The following is a 21,623-nucleotide window of genomic DNA, read 5'->3' on the forward strand; positions in this document are numbered from 1 at the left end:
TTTAGTATTCACCTTATGATCTGATGTATCATTTCCGTAACCTATATGAACAACATAGGAAAAAAGAAGATAAGTAACATAAGAAAATAACACTCATTGTCATGAGCTTCACAGCAAACGACGTTCTCCTGGCCCATAGGAAATTCTTCGAGTCTGGGATAATTATACATTTCGATTACTTTATTAAAGTTTAAAATTGATAGGTTATTCTAGAAGCATCTTTTATGTTTTAGTTTATTTTATATTGTTTTCCTTCATTCCCAGCTACGCATTATCCTTCCTTACAAGTTACAACTGTTACATGTACTCCTCGTCCCCCCCCCCCCCCCATCAATCATACGTAACGTACGCAACGCCTCACCGTTATCTCAAACGGCGAAAGTAACCCAAACTACGGCTTCCTATCTGTCCCCCACCCGAGCTCCACCAAATCACTGCCTGGCACGTCATACTTTCATCATGCTGACGTGGATTGCCACGAATTTTCCCACTCACAACCGTATACTATATGACTCTATCCCATCTCTGCAGATCTGCAGAGATCTGTTAGTAGAAAATATTTTCTTTCTGGAATATATTTACAAAGGCAATTGTTTTGTTTTTTCTCAGATATAACTTTGGTGACCTCCTCAACTAATAACTTTTTTTTTTAATATCTAATTAAATTTATTTTTAAAAAATTAAGATTAAAAAAATAAGATTAATTAATAGAGTTTGAAGCTTAGTCTCAAATTAAATAATTTTTTAATGTTTAACGGAAGAAGAAAATTGAATATACCGGACGCCATTTATTTTGGTTTGGTAAAAAATAATTTCACCAATAAACGAGAGTTGTCGGTTTAGTAGTTTGTAGGAAAGACCTTAGTGGCTGGCGACAGCTGTCCACTCCATAGCCTAAACAAGACAGCATCTAATGCCAGCTTATCTGCTGACACGGCACAATAGCCCCGGGCCCACTCCACTCTCAATCATTGCTGGCGGGCCCCACATCCATCTCAATTAATACCCCCACACTCTCCCTTCATGGAGCAAGTAGAGAGAGAATAAAAGCTAAAGGGGAATCCAGAAGCCTCTTATTAAAGCTAAATAGAGAGCCAAGTCAAGGGAAGAGAGGAGGGGGGGGGGGGAGAAATTTATTACTTTGATATCGGAGATGGAGGAGAAGCCGGCGTCGGCAAACGACGGGGACGAAGAAGAGATTGTTCAGATACAAGTCTGCGCCGGATTCCGTAAGGGTGCAGATTTGGAGACCGTTTGAACGCGGCGCTTATCGTTGTGAAGTGGTAAATCCGTCAAAAATCGTGCGGTTTCTCTCGAATTCTATTGATTTAGACATCGACGGTGATGAGCGGGGAGGAGGGGACGGCGGCTGAGGTGGAGGCGGCCGCATGCGACTGCTGCGGCCTGATGGAGGAGTGCACGCCCGCATACATCGAGATGGTGCGGGAGAGGTACGGCGGCCGATGGATCTGCGGCCTCTGCGGCGAGGCGGTCGAGGAGGAGATCTCGAGATCCGCGCGCCTCATCTCCACGGAGGAGGCGCTCGCCCGCCACCTTAGCTTCCGCCGGACCTTTGCGTCCGCGGCGCCGCCGCCGTCGCCAGAGCACCTGATCGCCGCCGTGAGGCAGCTCCTCCGGCGGAGCCTGGGCTCGCCGCGGTCGGTGCGCTCGACCCCAACTAGCCCCGGCCGAGAGCCAGCGGCCGGCGCCGCCGCCCCTCCGCCGGGGCTGGCCAGGTCGGAGAGCTGCTTCCCAACCCTAGCTGGGTAATGGACAACAAAAGCCCAGAAATCGAAGCCGAGGAGAGATTGGAAGTGAAACAGAATAAATCAACTACTTCGCTCTTTTTTCCTTCAATTCCAGCAAGTGTATAAACCTTTATTTTATTTTATTCTCTTGTCGTTATAATTGAGCAGAAAGAAACGTGAAAAATGGAAGTAATTCCATTCTCCAATATTTATTTCAATCAAGATTAAGTAAGATTTTCTCTTCTTCTTTTTTTTATATGGTTTATGGTTTATATTCAAGTAATTGCTCGAATTATGGTTCCGATGGCAGCAGATAACATTTCTGACACCTATTCCAAGCGTGTATTATTCGGTTATCTACAGACTTATTCCCATTCAATCAGTTGGAATAGCGTGCGAGTCTGCTCGAAAGCAAAGGATAAAGAACAATTTCTCTTAACAATATCCGATTGATTAAAACGGATGTCGTGGATGCTGATAGGATTTGAAGCTAAAAAAAAAAAAAAAAAGCACCGACAATGAAGGAATAAATCTCAAAATTATCCCCACTTTGGCTCTTCTCATTGACGTCGGAAAGAGGTCGATTGGCTTTACTTGCCTCCTATTCCACGTAGAATTCCGATAGCTTTATAACGCGTAATTGATGAGTATGTCATAAAGTATCAGCTAAGTTTTAGTGACAATTAACAACAGAGATAATTGAATGGGTCATCATGTCCACTTGGCATTATTCCCCAAGCAATCCAGTCATCTCCACCTCATGCTATATTAATATCTCATGTCAATCTCTGTTCTCCACTGCTCTGTTCATCCATTAGGCAAAGAAATCGTCAAGAATCTCGTAGCCCATTATTAGATTTATTTATTAGATCAAGTAGAGCTGGGTGGTTGAAACCTGTACAAGAAATTTCTTGGGAAAGTTCAGCTAATGAATCCACATCAGCACAAGGTCCACAAGATACTTAATGTGAACTTACCCTGCGACAAGAAATCTCACACTTCGCAATCCATCATTATAATCAAAAATTGCTGGAAACTCTTTGATGGGTAAAAACAAGTAAAGAGATAAGCTCAATCCACATCATCACCATCATTTAAGTACTCATCTGAAAGTTTAAGCCAATTCTTGGGCAAAAACAAAGTCAAATTGGTACAATAGTTTAATCAATCAAATAGTTCATGTCTGCAAGGCAGTAGCACTGTTCCCAAACACACACAAGTGATAACTGCATGAAAGCACTTGAAGAAGTAAACATGTATGTCATAGAGGAATTTAACTTTACTTTGTAGTTCCAATTAATAGCATGTCAATTATTGTAGTTACAATTTCTAATAGAAGCCGGACCATCATGCTCTAATTAAGAATTGGAACAAGGTGTCATCACTATGTCCTTTAGCTGTATGATTTAAATGACTAGTGGGCTATACATCTAGTTAATAAATGAGTCCCAAAGGGAGGATGAGTTACACATGAGACTAATTAATATCCGAGGAGGCCTAACCTAGTTTGTCTCCAGTACCATATCCTGGCTCAGGCATGCAATTGGGGTATCTTAACATAATTCGGAATCTTCGAGTCCTTCCAACAATACTGAGCTAAGCTTCAATAATGCTCTAAGTACTGAATATATAGAGTAAGGTCCAGAAAAGGAATACATAAAGTTGGAGGCCAAATATTAGTACTTATTGATAACATTCAGACATATAGAGTGGAAGAGAAGTCATCCATCACACACACAACTTGTATATTGTCTTCCCATGATATGCACAGAAAGACAGCTAGTTTCCTGTATCAAATTAAGATAGTGAAAAATGGATCATTCTAAAGTTGATGACTCAGTGTGTGTTCTTTCTAACATAAACACGCAACAACTGAAGAATATTTTGGAGAGTATGAAGGATCATTCTAGAGTTCACATGTCATGTTTTGGAAGAAGTAGATGACCTTCCCCCTACAATTGGAGGTCATTCTATTATTTATCCAAAGGATCTGCTGTTAGAAAATCCAAATCCAACCCTATCGGCAAAGATCACTTTCAATTGTGAACATCAAAGCAGCATATCATGACTTAGCATGATTTTCTGGGTCCCAAATCTCATATTCTTCTTCGTTTGGTAAGATGTACCATTGATACTAGATACACCACACATAGCCATGGTCTTGTCTATATTAGTGGAAACTCAATAATAATTGGATGCCTCAGTTGAGTCTACTATAACACATGCATTTCATGCCAATTAATACATCTATCTCATATGGTTGTAAAAAGAAGAAATAATGCTCAAGAGTTACGCGAGCAGCACAATATTTAATTTCAGCATATGCATGTCGAAAACCATAAGAATAGCCTAAAAGTAAGTGACAAGATTTTCAACTAAATTTAATGAGACTGAACAATATTTTATAACTTTTGACATTGAATAACACATTCAAAATTCGGATAATTATAATCTGCTATAGTATAATTGCAGAAAATGGGGATAACGAAATTCCCTTATTAGCATAAACACTGGGGAATACAACATGGATTAGTACATCTACGGCAAACACATACTTCTGTACATTTTGAGCAAGAACAAATGCAACCACAAGAGCATTCCGGACATGAGAGACTCGGGGGTTTACAAAGTGATTTGCAACAATAGAACTTACAGCAATTGCAGCTGGGGCATCCAAAGTGGCACTGGCAACATAAGTTTTTTAGTCGTCCAGAGGAGCAGCTTGGTCTTTTTAGCTGTAGTAAGCATCTACTGGAGCAGCAAATCCATGAAAAGTTGAAACACAGCCTTGTTCTGTTCCAAATGGTTTGTCAATTGTTTAGATGTTATCATATGAAAATTAAGTCACTTAAAGCACCAGTAACAACAAAGTTCAAAGAAGATTATTTACAGAATATAGGAAAGGATTGATGTGTAATGTTGGCTAAGTAAGAAGAAAGCAAGTATATATGTGAAAAATAAAAGGAAATATTAAGCATGATGAAGCATAAAAAAAAAAATCATCAATATGGTGGCAAAAATGTAACAAGCATTAACAATTGATAAGTTTTCCTAGGACACCTTTTAAGGATAATAATGAAGGAAAATAATGCTAGATTATAACGGCTGTAGCTAAAACAAACACAGGAGTTACAGAACTACATAGCAAATTCTATTGGATGTGGCTCCAACAAAATGCAGGAACTCTTTGTTTTATCTTACATTAAGTACTTTCAAGCCCTTAATGCTCAACAAACAGGTAGATCACCAACCTTGCTTGATGGATTGGGTATCTGATTAAGTCACTGCCTTGACGTGAGTTTGAATTAAAGGAAAGCCAAACCAACCAAACCCATCATCACCACTGAATATTCAATTAAACTTGCATCAATTGCTAGAAGCAAACTCTCTTTCAATAGAAATTATTCAATGGAAGCAAAAAATGTCTATGGATTCTCTTTATTGCATTTATTGAGGATTCCATTTTAGAGTCTCATTCCCATAATATTCATGCACTATGATGAAATACACCTTGAGGTTTGTTACCGCAAATTGACTATAAGCACTAGCAATACATTTACACTTTCATGAAACTTACTAAATGTTAAGAATTGATCTAATTACTCCATAGATATAAAGACAAGGATGGACCTAGAAAAGTACCGAAAGCTCTTCCAAATGTGGCAGGATTCATTTCGCTTCTCAGTGCTGCTTGACAGAAAAAAGAAGAAGCATTAGATATAATAATAATAATAATTGTCCTCCAAAATAAACTGTTAAGTAGAAAATTCTTACAGCTTTAGAAATGGATCTGGATCTGTGCCCACAAATTCGTTCACCCTGCAAGAAGTAATCGAAGTTCTTTATAGTTGTGATACAAGCCTGCTAATTTCTCCAAAGAAAAGCAACAAAAATGCCCTACCGGAGAAGGTTTACTCTTTACTCTATAGGGAGTATTATAGAAAAGCCAACAACTCAACTTGTTTAAATATAAATATACATATTAAGGGCCAAATTGTCAGGGTTAGAAACATATTTGACTTCCACTTCTATTAATTCAATCTTTTATGCACATTCCAATAGTCTTTCAGTACAAATTCCTTGTCTGGATATAAATTGAAGTCACTTTCAGTATAAACTGGGATAGAGAAAGGACACAGATCCACACTAATTTGCATAAACCTTTAGAAAAGAGCAAATAGATTAAAAAAAAGTAACACTATCAAGTGAAAATTTCAAAGGGAGGCAGGGGAAGGATAGCTACATAAGAGAGCTCACAATCAACTTAGGTAACGTACTCTTTGCAACATCTGGAGGCAGGTTGTAGTCCTTCAAGTGAATGTAACTCCTCCTGCACAAAAGTGAAACTTGCCATGGTAGCTAAAATTCCAACCAAAGTGGCAGCTAGAATAACTTTAACTACCTACATTTGATTACCCCTTGCTATCAACTTCCATCATATAGTGATCAGTTCATCACATAACTCACACTAGCTTATTCCTAGAACCACTTCAAACTGAAAAATATTTCGAAAAAAAAATAGAGAGAAAGAGAGAGAGAGATCCAATCACCTCAAGAAAGCCAATCTCCCGGGTCAAATCCTGGACGGCCACGAGCAACCTCCGCCGGCCAGAGATGTCCGGGTACTCCGGCGGCGACTTGGGTCGCGGCGGAGCGCCAGATCCCACCGCCGCCATGATAAGCAGAGACAACACAAGAATAGAATAGGTTATCCGAGGGATAAAACTAGAATAGTATAAGGGGAGAGGGTGTCCGATATAAAATGTCGTTAAGCCCGGGGCGGAGGACGGGAGCGCAGGAGGTGAATCTCACCGCCGCGTAATAAACTGGAGGGCCTCCGCTGTCCGCTGTCCGCTGTCCGCTGCCCCCCGCGGTCGTCGTTTGTTTTCCGTTTTGGGAAAGTAATGACAGGAGAGAGTGGGAGGAGGTGGTGCGGGTACCAGAGGTCTTTCCAGATATGGGCATGCAGTGGGGCGTGGCGTGGCGTGACCAGGAACAGAGGAAGAAGGGTGGCAGAGGTGACTGCTCTCTCCTTCTCTCTCTCTCTCTCTCTCTCTCTCTCGCTCAGTGTATTTACTATTTAGGAGTACATGTACTCCAGAGAACACGTGGCGGCCAGGTAGGCTGGGTCTGTTGCAGTTGGCCATGATGGCACGTAGGACAAAATTCCTAGGGTTGGAACGAGAGGGACGGATACGCGTGCCAGCGCATCCAGTACAGCACTCCGAGCTAGCTCGGATTTAGTCGCTTCCCATCGAATCTTACATTCGAAGGTTAAACTATTTACATATATTTATAAATATTTAGATTGGTTTTTGAATCTTTCTACACCGAATGGTAATTTTTGATATACCAACACTTTTAAATTCAAAACTCTCTGGGTTGGGTTTGTACAGGAGGGAGGAGGTCAGCCCACAGATGGGCTTTGATCTTTCCTTAATTTACTGGGGTCTGGACCCACTCAAAGATTGGCATTTGTGCCTCTGAGGTGGAGATATACTAATTTCTTTTTCCCAGAATTAAAAGTACTGCTGAAATGATTCAGTAGCTCGCAGCAGGGGGTTGCAGTCTTGGAAGAATAGAATAAGCGATTCCCTTGGAAGTAATTACCTTGTGAGAGCCCACTTGATCTGAGATGATATATTTATATATATATACAACTAACATCTGATCAGATACTTATTCTTCTCTTCCCAAATGAGTGTTTATGTAACCATTATGTAATTATCCATGAGAAAATTGGGCCTGGCCCACTTATTTAGACACCATTTTGTTATTAAGACAAGAGTGTTGATTGAAAAATCCTTTCTTTTCTTTCTGTTCTTTTCCGACCATTGGCAACATCTCATTGTGGACTATAAATAAGAGAACATACCAAGATGGTAAAGTTTTTGTACACTTAAAATGGCATCTTTTATTATTTATTGTTTTTAAATTTTTAATTTTTTTTTTATCTCCTGAATGAGTTCTTCTTGCACACCTTCTGATTGCTTCCCTTCTCCTTCACTTCCACCCTCTCCTGTACAGTGTAAACAAAGGGGCCCAGAGGCACATCATCCATGGCCAGAAGTGGCTCCAAGGTCTCAACAATGGCGGACATACGAGGCCTGGACTTGGGCTTCTGGCTAAGGCATTGGTAGGCCAAAGCCGCTGCCTTTTGAGCTCCTTCGCTTGAGTACTGACCATCTAAACTTGGGTCCATAATTCGAGCCAATTTACGTGCATCGTTTAGGTATGGCCGAGCCCAATCCACAAGGTTTTGCTCTCTGCTTGGCTTGCTCTTGTCCACTGATCTCCTCCCAGATAGCAGCTCAAGCAGTACCACTCCAAAACTATACACATCACTCTTTGCAGTCAGATGACCTAATGTCATAAATCTCTTGATCAGATTAATTATGGTATCCAAAGTGTAGAAGACTATATTAGATTTGATAGTAAATTCGTGACAAATTTATCGAAAACACTCTCCGACCGTCGTCTGCGAGTATTTTTGAAAATTAATAAAAAATTCTTTATCATATTTCTCCTATTAGGATAGGATTAGAGATAATAAAAGTAAAACATATAGTTTTTCTTAATTTTTTTTAATTTTTACCTGTCATGATGTACTCAGGTGCAGCATAACCCTCTGTTCCCATGACTCGAGTTGAGACATGGGAGTCATCTCCTACAGGGCCATCCTTTGCAAGTCCAAGATCTGAGAGCTTTGCTTGGTAATCCTGAGAATTAAAGGGGTTTTTCATTTACTAGTTAGGAAGACTGACGTGCAATTAGAATAAAGATCGACTAAACTTAATTTGTTCAAACTTGGCCATCTTTTAAGACTAGTCTAAAGTTCTAGTTTCCAACAAGATAATAAAAGAGAGAGAAAGAGTGACTAATTAATGGACTACTTACCGAGTCTAATAAGATGTTTGATGCCTTAAAATCTCGGTAGATGACCGGCTTCTCAGCCTCATGGAGAAAAGCTAATCCCTTGGCAGTTCCTACTGCTATGTTTAAGCGTGTTGACCATGGCAATGGTGCAAAAAATCCTGCAAGAAAGCGAATTAATTAGTAAGATATAGTTTAATAACAATAATTAACTCCACTATTACGTTTATTAGATGGTATTATAATGTTATATAATTTCAAAGTTTGTTCAAAGTGATGTAGGTAGGATAGCATTGATAACTTTTATGATTACATACGTAGAATAGTAGATGCTGCACCACTTGGAATTAAAAAACAACACCTTGGATTATAGATGGTGGATGCTTTCTCACTTCACCTGCAACATATCATTAAATTAAGAGAAATTTATCACACTCTACTTTTCACTTATTATTATTATTCATATTTTAATATATTAGTATTTATTTTTTGATACTTATGCTGTTTATTTTTTTTTTCCAAAGCCTAAAAAACAATATACTAGCTATTGAAAGTAAAAGAGGAACCCAACTTTAAAGTCTAATTGCCTGTATTTTAAATATTTTTATTTTATTTTTAGAGGCAATAAGTATTCTATGCATTCTTAGCTAAACAAAAATATAGATGATGGAATAATATATATTCAGTAGGGTTTGAATAATAATAAAATAAAATTATCCTTTTTTTTTTAAAAATAAATAAATTTTCTATAAACAAAAGAATGTGAGCTCTGATCCAACTTGAGTAATTTACCACTATTTTATTCTTTTATTCTTCTATTGCAAATAAAACTTAGAAATATATAGACTCTGGAGAAGACCATCATTAGGATCCTTTTTTTTTCTTTTGTCATTAAATAAGATTGGATTGGTTGATAGGAACAACTAAGTCAAAAGAACACAATGAAATACAATATATTCAGCAGTTTTCCAGCTTGGGTTTTGTGACCACTTGTCAACCTGATGTCAAATCTTAGATAGTGGACTAAGTACTAACTACACAAAGAAATAAAGCAAGCTGCTTTCATTTCTATCTACTTCGCAACACAGTTTAAGGTATCAAATTACTGTGTGATTGTCCCAAAATTAATTCATGTCCTAATTTGTAGCTTTAGTTCTTCCACTAGGATTAATTTGTGGTGAATAAAGATTGCAGGTAAAAACTTGGAAACTTTCCACCAAAAGAGAATAAAAATGAACATACTCTTGAATAGATGATTCTCCAAGCTGCCTCTGGCCATGAACTCATACACTAGAAGCCTGTGCTCATCCTCATAGCAATATCCAATCAACTTAACAAGATTTGGATGCCTCAGTTGCCCAAGAAATATAACCTCAGCCTATATATGCAATCATAATTCAAAAATCTATAGTAAGATAAGATATTAGAAGCTATACGTATACATATTTATAACCCAAAAGAAGAAGAAGAAGAAAACACAATGTCTCTAGCTAATATTAGCTTGTTCTCACCAGCCATTCTTTGTGTCCTTGGCCACCCTCCAAGTCCAGAAGCTTAACTGCAACAGGCTGAGCTTTTAATCCAGGCTTCAACTTGTCATCAACAAACCCCTTGTAGACTGGTCCAAATCCACCCTCGCCTAAGAAGTTGCTCATGGAGAAGCTCTTCGTCGCCACCTTCAGCTCTGCGAGGGTGAACACGTAAAGGTTCGATCCGACAAGCGATATCGACAGGTCCTCCGGCGAAAGCAGCCCTGTCGGTTTGCTCAGGTCGGAGATCGAAAGCCGTGGGATCGTCGAGCTCCTCGTCGCGGCGACGGCCTTCTTCGGCCGGATTATTCGTCGGTTCTCGCCGACGCAGTCTGCAAAGAGAGACCTCCATGAAAACTTTGGCATGGTTGAATCCATGCAGTGCTACATAGAAAAAGTCTTTATTGGGGAACAAAGAGATGACGAGTTAATAAGTAGAAGTGTGGTAGTAGTTAATTATAGGAAATGGAGATGATATATAGACGATCCAAATAATATTGAACGCTAACTCGTCAACCACTCTACCAAATATATAGACTTTGGCAAAGACAAGGGAATTTGGACAGTGCAAGAGAAAGAGAGAGATGGAGAGAGAGATAAGATTTTGGCTGAAAGTAAGCTAAGCTTCTCTCCCTACCAAACTACTTTTCTGGAATATTCACTTCTTTATATCTTTGTTTTACTCATTTAACACAAGCCAAATAGTGTGACAAATAGTGCATAGAGTTCATATTTCAACAATAATAGTTCACTAATAAAGCTAACTTTAATCAACAGAATATTAGTCAGTATATATATATATAGGTGGTTGGAAAAAGATAACATAAAATAGTGACTCTTATCTGAGTAAGTGCATCTATCGTCACCAGCAAAAGAACCAGACAGGCCACCTCTATTTAGAATCGTCTGTCTAATTATCTAATTAGTGACGCATAGATCCACGGGAAGGTGATTAAGGGAAAGGGACACTTGATCACTTGCTTAAGGAGGATCCTATGGTTATTTCATGAATCTTTATGTTGAGACTTTTGTATGACATGATCGTAGGTAGCTTGAAAACTATGGCTAGCTAAAATATCAAATTAATCTCCTACAACGTAGCCTTCAACAAGTGAAATGAATTATTTATGTGTTCTAGGAGAGGGACAGCAGCATATGAACAAGTGTGCTGGAATTTTTTTTTTGTTTTTCTATTATTCATGAGTCTAAAGATTAGATATGAGTTAGACAAAAGGTCAACCTTTCTAGACACAGAGGCAGTGAGGCTCCACCGAGCTTTTAGCTGCCTAGTTTAGGCATGACCTCCTTGATCATGGATAAGGTACCTATCAACTCTACTAGAGTTAAAATAAATCAATTTTTGTAGCTTTCTCACTTCTTTTTTTTTTCTCCGTTCTTCTATTCTCTGATACCGAAAAAAGCATCAAGAAAAGAGAGACGGTGGAATAGCACAGATAGATACGTTGGATTAAAAAAATTATATTTCTGTAAGCTTATCTTTGGCTGTTTTAGTTACAACTTCTGAATATATACAAATTTTTTTTTTCTTTGTTGAGAATTATGAATATATACAAAGTTGACTCGTAACCGCAATGGGACGAAGTCCTTCCTTGCTTACGGTGTGATGCAAGCCTAAGTGTAACTGTTAGACAATCTACTTAGCTGATGTCAAAAATTCATGAAGAACATGTCTTGCCACCTTTCCAAAGTCATATTTTGAAATGGATTCCATTTCCAAAAGTGATATTTACTACGGGAAGGCGTAAGACTTCTGAACTCTTCAGATGAAACTACTCCAATGTCTTCACGCGGCTTCAAGTCAACTGTCTTTATTTACAAGTCTACATAAATCCCATATTGAGACCTAATTTGAATGCATATATAGGACTTGAGATATAGGCTCCATGGATTAGAAACATGAATGCCCTGCCCTCTCTCTGGAGTCTCCCATGTTTCACTTACATAAACAACGTTCCAGGATATAATCCAAAGAGACCACCTAAGAGTTCCCATATAGGGGCATATATCTAGCTTCTTCAAAGGAATTCTAGTACGCAAATTCCATGACTGGTTTATAAGTTGTGGGCAGAAATGGTTTAGTAGATAAGTAAAGCCCTGGAAAACATAATAACATCAATTTGGAGAAATACATAGAATTTTCCAATTGGAGTTCAGCAGTCGTTTTGGCAATCTGAGGATAGAAGCAACTCATAAAAACTTCAAATGAAATTTAATTTTCTTTTTGGGCCCATTAGAGATACAAGAGAGGCTCGATTTCAACCAGGTTAGACAACGAATCCTCCCAAATCTTAAGCTTCCACAAAATGGGGAAGAAAAAAGTGAGGCTAAAAAGTTCTTCCTTGGCAAAACAAAATACTCAGCATAAGTCAAATCTCTTGCAACTGTTAACTTTTCCAAACGTATAGGATATGAAATCATGTTACACACAAGCATGGAGGAAGAGAAAAAGTTGAACCTTTTTCATACACATAGGCGTGCTCCTTGTTTCAAGTACATCAGCATGACATTCCTATTCTGTCATCCACATCTTTCTTTAAGCTTCAAAAAGTTACGACAAACAGCAATTAAGGTAAAATAGAGTCATATGTCAATTCAATCAAGGCACCGGGGATAAAACAGTTATACTCTCCAATCAACCAAGAAATCTGACAGTTAAGCAGCTATGAAGACAGTATATACTCTGTGAAGAAAGGTACCAAAGCACATTTTAAGCGAAGATTAGTGGTGAAAATGTCCAAAAAGAAAAAGATTCCATCACAAAAGCATTCTCACAAATGCCAGATCTAAAACAGCCTTGAGAAAAATTTCCAAGATTAACTCAGAAGGGAAACTCAAGTAGCAATTGGTAGACTTTGTTGATTAAAGAGATGACTCTGCTTCAATTGTAAAGGGGGAACAAAGAAAGCCCATCATCCTCTTTTTCGCATAAATATCAAATGTTCTCAAGCCAACCACAAGGACATCAGGGCTCCGAAAGAAAGGAATCACTCATAAAAGAACTTAAGGTCATACTTATTGAATCCATGGAACAAATATATATATATACAGCATTGCTTATTGCACCGCAAATTTACACTCAAGCACCAATACAATAAAATAGCAGCTTAACCGCCAGTAAGAAGAAAAGTGATCCCGCAGTATACATCTGCATCAAGATAACAGAAGTCACAAGTTGCACCATGAGAGAGAACTACAAGTCTATAACCAATTGAAACTGGGTGGTGAAGAAATGCACCGATCATTAAAAATAAAATTCTTTTGAAGAAAAAGGATGCATAATCATGAAGCTCAGAGCAAATGGAATTAAAAGTTCAACATGAATCTAAGGACTCCCTATATTATTTCTCTACATCCAGTTCAGACAAATAATGGGATCTAGATTCAATATCTTATCTTTGACATGCGATAAATTGATTTCAAAGAGTGATGTGATGAAAAGAAGGGCAGATCTAACTTTTTATAGGATTACCTTTCCCCAGCTCATGTATGACAAATCTATACCTGAAAAGATTTATAGAATGTATATACCTTAATCAACAAGCTTTACTATATACACACGACCTTGGATCAAAGACAGTACTCATCATTCTGATTATATGATCACAAATTGATTTAATAAGGTAGATGTCTACCAACCAACTGCCCATACAGATTTCATGACAGGCACTCCTGAATATTTGTTTACCAACTTGTAGGGAGTTCAATAGTTGACCTCATGTTGACAGTAGCTCATGAAACTTGTCACCCCTTCTGTGAAACCCTTCTCAATCTCAAATTTCTTCTGCGATCCGACATTGCTGGGGAAAGGCTTTACATGACCAAAGACTAATTCATTTACTAGGACATTCTACAATCAGCTCCTCCACTTTTACCACTATGAACCAGATGAATTCTAACTCCTAGAAAGCAGACTTGCACAGAGTCACAGTGGCATCTGATTAACTTCTTGATGTATAGGAATTTTATGTCATTGTTCATCCAATTAGTTCTCACTGAATCAAAAGAAAAACCCTTGCAAAGCATTGCTTGGACTTGGACATGATGCTTACGATAAAAGGATCATAATTCTTAAATAAGATACTTACTTAATGGCATTTCAGTATTTCACTTTTCCATAATTGTGTGTGTGTGTTACAATTTTAAAACTCTTTTCTTAAAATTTTGACAGAACTCCTAACATTTTTTTTAGAATCAATTGCACATTGGGATTGTGAAAAGCTAATATCAAATTAAGAGAAAAAAATCGATATCAATATGGATAATTTTCTAATGACTCTACCTTTGTCTAACATAAGGTCATTTCTCAAGTGTCATCTTGTCCTTTCTTGCTACTTTAGTGTCATTTTGGTCAGGCAACTTCTACTTTAATAAAGTAACTCACAAATGCATAACTTGGTTTCCTTCGCATACGATCTTACTAGAAACCAATTCTTGAACTTCAAAAGTTATATTAACTTTTGGTTCTTCATTCTTATATGCATCAGATCTAAAACGTTGATTGTGGATGAAGACATGATTTTTACCAAACATATAGCTTTCCTATTTGGTATCAAAATGGCCATCTGTAATGGAAAATGACCAGGTCATAAGATTGTGACCTGCAGGTCGGCTTGTGTCTTGATAAGTCAATGCCAAAAGGCCTTAATATTTGATAGTCTAAGCTAGCAGGACTTAATCTGATGGCAATATGCTTAAAACATAAGATTTAGCAAATTCTGACGCTTGACCTGTTTAACCAACCCAATCTAACACATTGTCAACTGAGTACTTAGCAGGTTTGAGATTTGAACCACTAGTAGTTGCATCTGGTGCAGGCAAGGCCTGCTTTGCCTAATAGTAGAGTATTTGTAACCAACCCCTGACAAAACTATCTAGTGGATATTTTATAGGTTTAGACCTGAACCACTAGCGGGTTGCATCTGGTTCAGGCCAGGCCTGCTTTGCCTAATAGTAGAATATTTTTAACCAACCCCCAACAAAATGTCTAGTGGGTATTTTATAGGTTGTCAGGCCTGCTTTGCCCGAAGCCAGACCCAAGCAAAATCAATTCATTTTGACCCCTACAAGGAGAACACTATTTGCTACTAACCTAACACTCCAGTTACTTAGCAATAAACAAGAAATGTAACCTCAATCTTTTGTTGTTTCTTAAGCATAATATATATATGGGAAGTTTTAGTGGTACTTCATAAGGAGGATGGATACCTTCTCAGTTTAAAGAATATAGCCTTATGTACACAGACAAAAGTTCCCTGCAAAAACAGTAAATTAAGTACATAGAAGCTCATCTTGCAAAAGTTAAATGATAATACCTTAAACAAACAAAATTTGGTACCTGCATTGGATTAATAGGGTGCTCGTCAAAAGTTCAGAGAAAATGTTCAGAAACATTTACTCCATTCAGGAATTAAGACTGTCCAGTTGTCTTATGATGCTATCTGAAAACAAGGCTTCCATTCTGTTGTTGTCTTAGATTCTCAACAAGAGATTGGTAGGAGGACTTCAGAGACTTGATATCATCTGTCAGCTGAAATGGAGGGTGGATTTTATAACAGCCAGCACATAACAAAACAGCCAAAATTAGATACCTGAGAGATTAATCTCTGTTTATATAAGTAGATCAAGATATAAACAGGAAATATGAGGATCTGAGATATTCCAGTGCTCTTCATTATCATTGAATCAGCAGAATAAAAGAAAAAATTAAATTCAATCACTTGCTTTCACTCATAACTCTGCTGCACTTTTACATTAACTATACTCTCTAGTTTTATGTAACTATATTAGGTATGTCATTGCTGCAACATTATAAGCAGCATGCCAGCTATACAGTTGAGATATTGGTGCCAAATAAATGGAAGGATGCTAGTTAACATACCCGCAACTTCTTATAGTATTGTTCAGCTAAATCTGGTGGACAATGAGCTGATAAGAGGCCATTTGACACAAAGTAAGTAATGAAGTCAACACCAAATGTTTCACACATGATCTTCTGAGCCATCACGATTTCTCCAAACAGAACAAGCTACAGGAAAAGCAGATGCCAGATCAGCCCAAACGTAAGCACAATGGATAAAAGATTCTAGGATCATTCAATGGCATTTACACCACAATAGTGCCCACTATATACATATCCAACAATTCAGGTTCCATTTAATGATAACGACATGGATTAGGAAACATAGTAACATAACAGGCATTTTCTCACAAGTTTATAGTTTCTGAAAACTAGAGATAATTTATTGAAGGTTCCAGAAAGTATGTGGTCTGAAAACTTGAAAATAATGTTCCTGAAAAGGATTCAATGAGTTCAAAGGGGGGAAAATGTCTAGTAAGATGTACATAGAAAGCTTAGCTCGACCATTACGTATTTTTACAAACTTCTAAGATTCAAGAACAACCATATGAATTTACCGTATTTGCATCACGAAAGTCAAATGACTTGTCAAGAACACTGTGCAAGCAGCAACTTATTGCAAACTTCTCAATTACAAATCTTCGGAAACCAGGAAGCTGGAAAAAGTATAAAGGCTTGTTAGAATAGATCCGAAATATAATTAGATTATTAGAAGTGTCGCAAAACTGTAGTGAATTGAGAGGAAACATAAGATTTTAGCTAAAATTAGTACCTTATCTTCACCATTCTTATTGCACCAGTCTTTGATGAGTTTGACAAAAATTTGCACACAAGCCTGAGAGGTAACCACGAATTAAGCATAGTGCTGGTTACTGTACCAGCTACATAATAGGAAGAACACAAGGCTAAATATTCAAATGGGAAACAAAAGAACCGAGTATAATATTGGACCTTACCTTCCTGAGAAGTATATCTTTATGATTGCAGGAAGTAAACAAAAGCAATTGCATAATCGTATCCAAGTACTCCATACAAGTAGGAGCTAGGAAAGTGGAAGAAAGATCATGCATTACAATAACATGAAGAAATGTATAAAATGTTCTATGAACTTCTTGTAGTTCACGTATCTCCTGCAAGAGTCAAGAAGAGATAGCATCAGCAAATGCAAACAATCTCCTAATGATATATCTAAATTAGTAAAGCATTCAGACTGACTTCTCTGTAAGGAGGGTCAGAGTTTTGTTTTCAGGTAAAAAAACTGTCTCATAATAGTTGGTTTTTGCTATAAAGCAGATACAAACAAAGGAACTAGAAGTATATCAATTAATAATAAAATCAGAAAAGTGAACCACAATAATTATCTCTCATGCACACATCATGTAAAAGAAGATTGAGCACTTGTAACTCCTGACTACTGAGCAAGAAGTTCAAGAGATAGGCGATGATTCATTCATCAGATCTCTGATAGGCGCCAGAATAGATTGTGATACATTGTGATTTTCACACATTATACTTTAAAAACTGTCAGTAATCTAACTAGGTGAATCATCCTGGTTGAACTTCTCATAAATCTGATGGAATTCACATGTTAACATGATGTACATACTATCAAAGCTGTGAATATATAGTCATATAATCATTTAGCAAAATATTAGCTTAAAAGCATGAGAGATTTCAATTTCAACATCTTCTCAAGTAAATAAGCATGTCTATGACAGATGTACAAGAATGTATGTCCATAAATGCCTAAGTTAGGAGATTAAAGAATTTGACTGGTAAGAAAATAGATAATTGATTATATCTTCTGCAAACACCCTTACCTCCGTATTGGATCCAGGACCAGAAGGAAATGCCTCATGTGAAAGAATCGTAAACAGCCTACTTGCAATGGCAGGAAAGATATCCTCTAATATGCCACTCGCAGAGGTATTGAATTTGCATATCATTTGATTGATTAACACGAGAAAGTCCACCATATCCTTACACTACAAAAAGGTAATCATATGAGTAGAAGATAGAATTGAAAAGGAAGATATAGTAATTTAGCAATATCATGCAACAATATAGTTGAAGTTCTCTAAAGATGAAAAGAATTACCTCATTCTCCACAAGCAGCTGCTTTAGCGCCACAGGAAGACATGGAAATATAGAAGATCCAAGGGTGTCGATCATACGATGAAGAAAGGATGTGATCTACATTCGCACATTTGTATAATATTGTGTCTCTTGATTAGCAACAGGGGAGAAAAAGAAAGGAAATGTAAGGAGAAAGGAAAAGCAAGGTTTGAACCACTACCTTACATCTCAGAGGCTTGATATTAGGAAACATGACAAGAACTTGTAGAACAACATCCAACGTCTGAAAAACAAGAGGGAAAACTATTTAAGCATGTTGTAAATGGAAGGCAATCAATTATATGAAAGCTTTTGTAATGTTTAAGGATTCAAAAGGCATGCTAGGGATCAACAGTCCATACTAATAAGGTTAACTAATAGATGATGGGAAACATTAGATAATAAGTAGAAAAGACAATCACATGATATAACTAAAAGATGGTCTCAGCTTACCTGTTTAAACATACCACCGATTGCTGGACGATTATTCATAACAAGCCGCTCACTGAAACCCTAGTAGAAATGCCAGGAGAAGGTAACCATAGAGAAATTAAATATTGGACAATACTGTTGTTACCAAAGCTGAGTAGATAATAAATACAAAAGGCATAGTGAAAGGAATTTTCAGGCTTAAAGTCAAAGAAAGAAGAAAAATACAAATCTTCATCAACTAAATCAAAATTTCTCAATGCTCTCAGATAAGAAGAAAACCTTGCTGAGAGCATTTAAGGCCGTAATAATCTGTTGAAGAGTCAATACTTTTGCAGAAGATCCTTCAAATCCTTGTACTTTGGCATCCAAAAGAAGTGATTTAATCTGTGCATTTCAAGCACAAAACAAGTTGCACTCATGTACTTTCAAAAAGGTAGAAGATAAGAGAGAACACACTAAATAAGAGACAAGGAACAGAAATATTGGAGAATGCTTATTGGACTCTTAACTTGTTGGCACAGAGGATTCAGAAAGTTCGCCAAATATTCAGTCTGCCTTTGTGGTGGAACATCTTCCATTCCAATCAACAATCCAATTGCCTAAAGCCAAAAAAACAAAATATTACATGGAATGAAGCTCAGCATTCTACAAGAAAGAACTAGCGCAGATAGAAGTACATAGCATCCTTTAAAGTTTAAAACATACGGAAATCATACCTCAAATGTCTGACTACCTTCTTCTGAACCAGCGCATTTCACTTCTTTGTTTGTCCAATCAGAATTTGTAAACAGAGCAATTGTATCTTGCAAATTCTGATTAAGCATAAATGCATGAAATGAGCTCAACAGTAGCACACAAAACAATGTAGATATAAACAATAATACAGATGGAGAGGAAAAAGCCGTTACTTGCAAAATTGTATCTAAATAAGGGACTAGCTTAGTTTTTAGTAACTTCACAGCCCTCATGAACAGGTAACTTGCCCTTCGTCCCACATTAGCATTAGAATGATGAATTCCCCTCTCATCCAGAAAGGCAGCGAGAATATGAGGTATATACTGTGGATTTTCCTGAACAAACTTCATGTACCTCGTAATAGTCTCCAAGTATATCAGAGCTACCATACGATGAGAATGACAAGAAAATCTTGCTGACAGAAGCATAGGGACCAATTCACTCAACAACCCTGATCCTGACCTCATCCCTTCATCGCTTACTGTCTCACCCAGACGGTAGAACAAAGTCAGTGCCACTTCAACATCCTCCACATTTGAGGCTGAAGAAGAGAGAGCACCAACCAACAAGTTTCTTATGAACAACTGTGTGACATCTGGCGTTACCCGGCAGATGCTACGGAAGAGAACAAGCAACTCCTTGCGGTGCTCAGCCATCCTGTCCTCCTCTTCCATCCCAATCTTATCGGGTATATCCAGATTGGTTCTGTACTCAGGATCATAAGAGATCTGCGTTCTAATCACTTGCAAAATCTGACCCAGATGACTAAGTTGCTTTTGTGATGGTGATTTCATGGTGGACACATAGTTGGACAAAAACTCAACCACATTGCTTGCATCCACTTCCTCTTCCTTGCTGTTCTCCATCACGTAGAACACCGATGGTAGTGCCTCCTCGAGCAGCTCCAATGATGAGAAGCCATCAATTTTTTCCACACCCAACTTCCTATAGCATTCCAAAGCCTCTGCAGCATATTCCGTAACCAAAGCTGCGAGCTTTACTATCAACTCAGGTTCAGCATTTAACAATCTGCGGCTCAAACTGCAGAGGAGCGCAAGCTTCGGGCGTGGATCCATCCGCTTTGCCACAACAGCTTGGAGGCAACCTGCAGCTGCCGCCCGCAGCTGATTGCTGGAGCCGGGGCCAAGAGCAACATCAAATAGAAGAGGAACAAATGCATCGTTGGCGATGAGGTTAACATCGATCCAAGAAGTGTACCGCCTTGCGGTATCGAGCGCCATGGCTGCAACTCCTGGATCGGAGGCACGGTATAGTGACGCGGCGTCGAACCAATGGCGGGCGATCTGAGGCACACACTGGACGCGCATGGCGTCCTTAACCCGGGCGGCCACCGCGGAGTCTGATTGGGATCGAGGGTAGTCGAGGCTGAGGAGGTCATCATCAAGAGCCGCAAGAAAGCGTGCGAACATGTCCACTGCGGCCGGGCCGGCGGTTGGAAGGCTGGGAAGTAGATCAATAAAGGGAGAGCTCCATATCGAAGGGTACTCGAGGCGGACGAGTACCGCGAGGGCTTGCGCGAGCTTGTTCTTGAGGAAGGGAGGGGCAGAAGGGTCAAGAAGGCGGGAGGCGAAGGAGAGGAGGGTGGAGCGAAGGGCCACGAGGTCGGGGCCGGAGAAGGAAGTATATCGATGGAGGAGAGCATCGTGGAGGGCCTGGAGACACCAGAAATGGACGGGACCAAGGGAGGAGAAGAGGAGGCCGTCCCGGCAGAGGCGGAGGAGGGCGGATGCGTCCGGATTGGAGCGCGCTTGGTCGCAGATGGCGAGGGCTTGGGCACGGAGGGACGGCTCGGCGCCCGCCGGGGGGTCGTAGGCAAGGAGGATCGCCTTCTCAAGATCGTCCATTGAGGAGGAGAAAACCCTAGAAGAAAAACCCTAGAAGGAAAAACCCTATTGGTTCGATCGATTTGGTTTTGGTCTGTTTAGATCGAGGCGGCGGAGATGAGAACAATGGACAAAGTGGAAGAGATCGTGGGTTTTTAGGTTTTTTTTTTTTTCTTTGTTCTTGTTTATTAAATCGATTTTATTTGAAGGTTGCGGAGGAGAGAGAGATTAGAACGCAGAGAGGGGATAGGATTTATATAAGGAGGGAAGAGCATGGGCGAAGGACGAAATATAGGGTTTTTGGAGAAAATTTTAGAAAATGGTAAGAATAAAATATGACTCCAAATGTGCAAGGGGGAAATTAAACGGATCCGGACCAAACTACACTATCCAATTCGGTTACTACTAACCCTTACTCTTAGTGTGGCCCTTCCTTTCACGAGAGGCCCGATAGGGGTTTCCCAGGCCC

General features: G+C 38.8%; 4 protein-coding genes across 11 annotated transcripts; 1 reads left to right on the plus strand and 3 right to left on the minus strand.

Annotated features, from left to right (window-relative positions):
• The first annotated feature begins 1,153 nt into the window (after positions 1-1,153).
• LOC140774986 (uncharacterized) lies at positions 1,154-1,770 on the plus strand. Its single transcript, XM_073118194.1, has 2 exons — positions 1,154-1,252; positions 1,333-1,770. Exons 1-2 carry the CDS (start codon positions 1,154-1,156, stop codon positions 1,768-1,770), a joined length of 537 nt encoding a protein of 178 aa, XP_072974295.1.
• Positions 1,769-6,779, minus strand: LOC140774939 (guanine nucleotide-binding protein subunit gamma 3-like). Of its 6 annotated transcripts, XR_012106669.1 has the most exons (7): positions 6,299-6,779; positions 6,026-6,078; positions 5,523-5,567; positions 5,379-5,435; positions 4,402-4,541; positions 2,644-2,726; positions 1,769-2,551 (listed from the first exon to the last, which is right to left on the minus strand). XR_012106669.1 is itself a non-coding variant. In XM_073118131.1 (6 exons), the coding sequence occupies exons 1-6, from the start codon at positions 6,422-6,424 to the stop codon at positions 2,722-2,724; spliced, it is 426 nt and encodes a 141-aa protein (XP_072974232.1). In that variant the 5' UTR covers positions 6,425-6,779; the 3' UTR covers positions 1,769-2,721. The 6 variants fall into 6 exon arrangements, 5 of the variants coding, with proteins under 5 accessions (XP_072974232.1, XP_072974231.1, XP_072974233.1 ...); XM_073118131.1 differs by having other exon boundaries at positions 1,769-2,726; XM_073118130.1 differs by lacking the exons at positions 1,769-2,551; positions 2,644-2,726 and adding an exon at positions 2,734-2,974.
• A 742-nt stretch (positions 6,780-7,521) lies between these two features.
• Positions 7,522-10,620, minus strand: LOC140773849 (serine/threonine-protein kinase RIPK-like). Of its 2 annotated transcripts, XM_073116617.1 has the most exons (6): positions 10,133-10,620; positions 9,864-9,999; positions 8,983-9,018; positions 8,646-8,782; positions 8,344-8,467; positions 7,522-8,111 (listed from the first exon to the last, which is right to left on the minus strand). In XM_073116617.1, exons 1-6 carry the CDS (start codon positions 10,526-10,528, stop codon positions 7,699-7,701), a joined length of 1,242 nt encoding a protein of 413 aa, XP_072972718.1. In that variant the 5' UTR covers positions 10,529-10,620; the 3' UTR covers positions 7,522-7,698. The 2 variants fall into 2 exon arrangements, with proteins under 2 accessions (XP_072972718.1, XP_072972719.1); XM_073116618.1 differs by lacking the exon at positions 8,983-9,018 and having other exon boundaries at positions 7,527-8,111; positions 10,133-10,618.
• A 2,542-nt stretch (positions 10,621-13,162) lies between these two features.
• Positions 13,163-21,412, minus strand: LOC140773338 (exportin-T). 2 transcript variants are annotated; one of them, XM_073115834.1, is made up of 15 exons: positions 19,484-21,412; positions 19,292-19,387; positions 19,085-19,174; positions 18,855-18,959; positions 18,597-18,656; positions 18,325-18,387; positions 18,126-18,221; positions 17,849-18,013; positions 16,985-17,158; positions 16,801-16,863; positions 16,586-16,684; positions 16,050-16,196; positions 15,507-15,698; positions 15,377-15,423; positions 13,163-13,316 (listed from the first exon to the last, which is right to left on the minus strand). In XM_073115834.1, exons 1-13 carry the CDS (start codon positions 21,173-21,175, stop codon positions 15,606-15,608), a joined length of 2,943 nt encoding a protein of 980 aa, XP_072971935.1. In that variant the 5' UTR covers positions 21,176-21,412; the 3' UTR covers positions 13,163-13,316; positions 15,377-15,423; positions 15,507-15,605. The 2 variants fall into 2 exon arrangements, with proteins under 2 accessions (XP_072971935.1, XP_072971936.1); XM_073115835.1 differs by lacking the exon at positions 15,377-15,423.
• Positions 21,413-21,623: the final 211 nt, after the last annotated feature.

The sequence above is a fragment of the Typha angustifolia genome, chromosome 13, assembly GCF_048772165.1.
Source record: "Typha angustifolia cultivar Huaian chromosome 13, ASM4877216v1, whole genome shotgun sequence".
NCBI classification, from domain to species: Eukaryota; Viridiplantae; Streptophyta; class Magnoliopsida; order Poales; family Typhaceae; genus Typha; species Typha angustifolia.

Coding starts and splice junctions, on each gene's coding strand:
- LOC140774939 (XM_073118128.1), bottom strand. CDS start 6,424: ATGGCGGCGGTGGGATCTGGCGCTCCGCCGCGACCCAAGTCGCCGCCG. Junction 6,079..6,298: donor GGGAGATTGGCTTTCTTGAG/GTGATTGGATCT, acceptor ACTTTTGTGCAG/GAGGAGTTACATTCACTTGA. Junction 5,436..5,522: donor CCAGATCCATTTCTAAAGCT/GTAAGAATTTTC, acceptor TCTGTCAAGCAG/CACTGAGAAGCGAAATGAAT.
- LOC140773849 (XM_073116617.1), bottom strand. CDS start 10,528: ATGGATTCAACCATGCCAAAGTTTTCATGGAGGTCTCTCTTTGCAGAC. Junction 9,019..9,863: donor GGAGAATCATCTATTCAAGA/GTATGTTCATTT, acceptor GATATGTTGCAG/GTGAAGTGAGAAAGCATCCA. Junction 8,783..8,982: donor TCCACCATCTATAATCCAAG/GTGTTGTTTTTT, acceptor GCTTTCTTGCAG/GATTTTTTGCACCATTGCCA.
- LOC140773338 (XM_073115835.1), bottom strand. CDS start 21,175: ATGGACGATCTTGAGAAGGCGATCCTCCTTGCCTACGACCCCCCGGCG. Junction 18,960..19,084: donor TGAATCCTCTGTGCCAACAA/GTTAAGAGTCCA, acceptor TGAAATGCACAG/ATTAAATCACTTCTTTTGGA. Junction 16,864..16,984: donor AAGATATACTTCTCAGGAAG/GTAAGGTCCAAT, acceptor GTTACCTCTCAG/GCTTGTGTGCAAATTTTTGT.
- LOC140774986 (XM_073118194.1), top strand. CDS start 1,154: ATGGAGGAGAAGCCGGCGTCGGCAAACGACGGGGACGAAGAAGAGATT. Junction 1,253..1,332: donor AGGGTGCAGATTTGGAGACC/GTTTGAACGCGG, acceptor CTATTGATTTAG/ACATCGACGGTGATGAGCGG.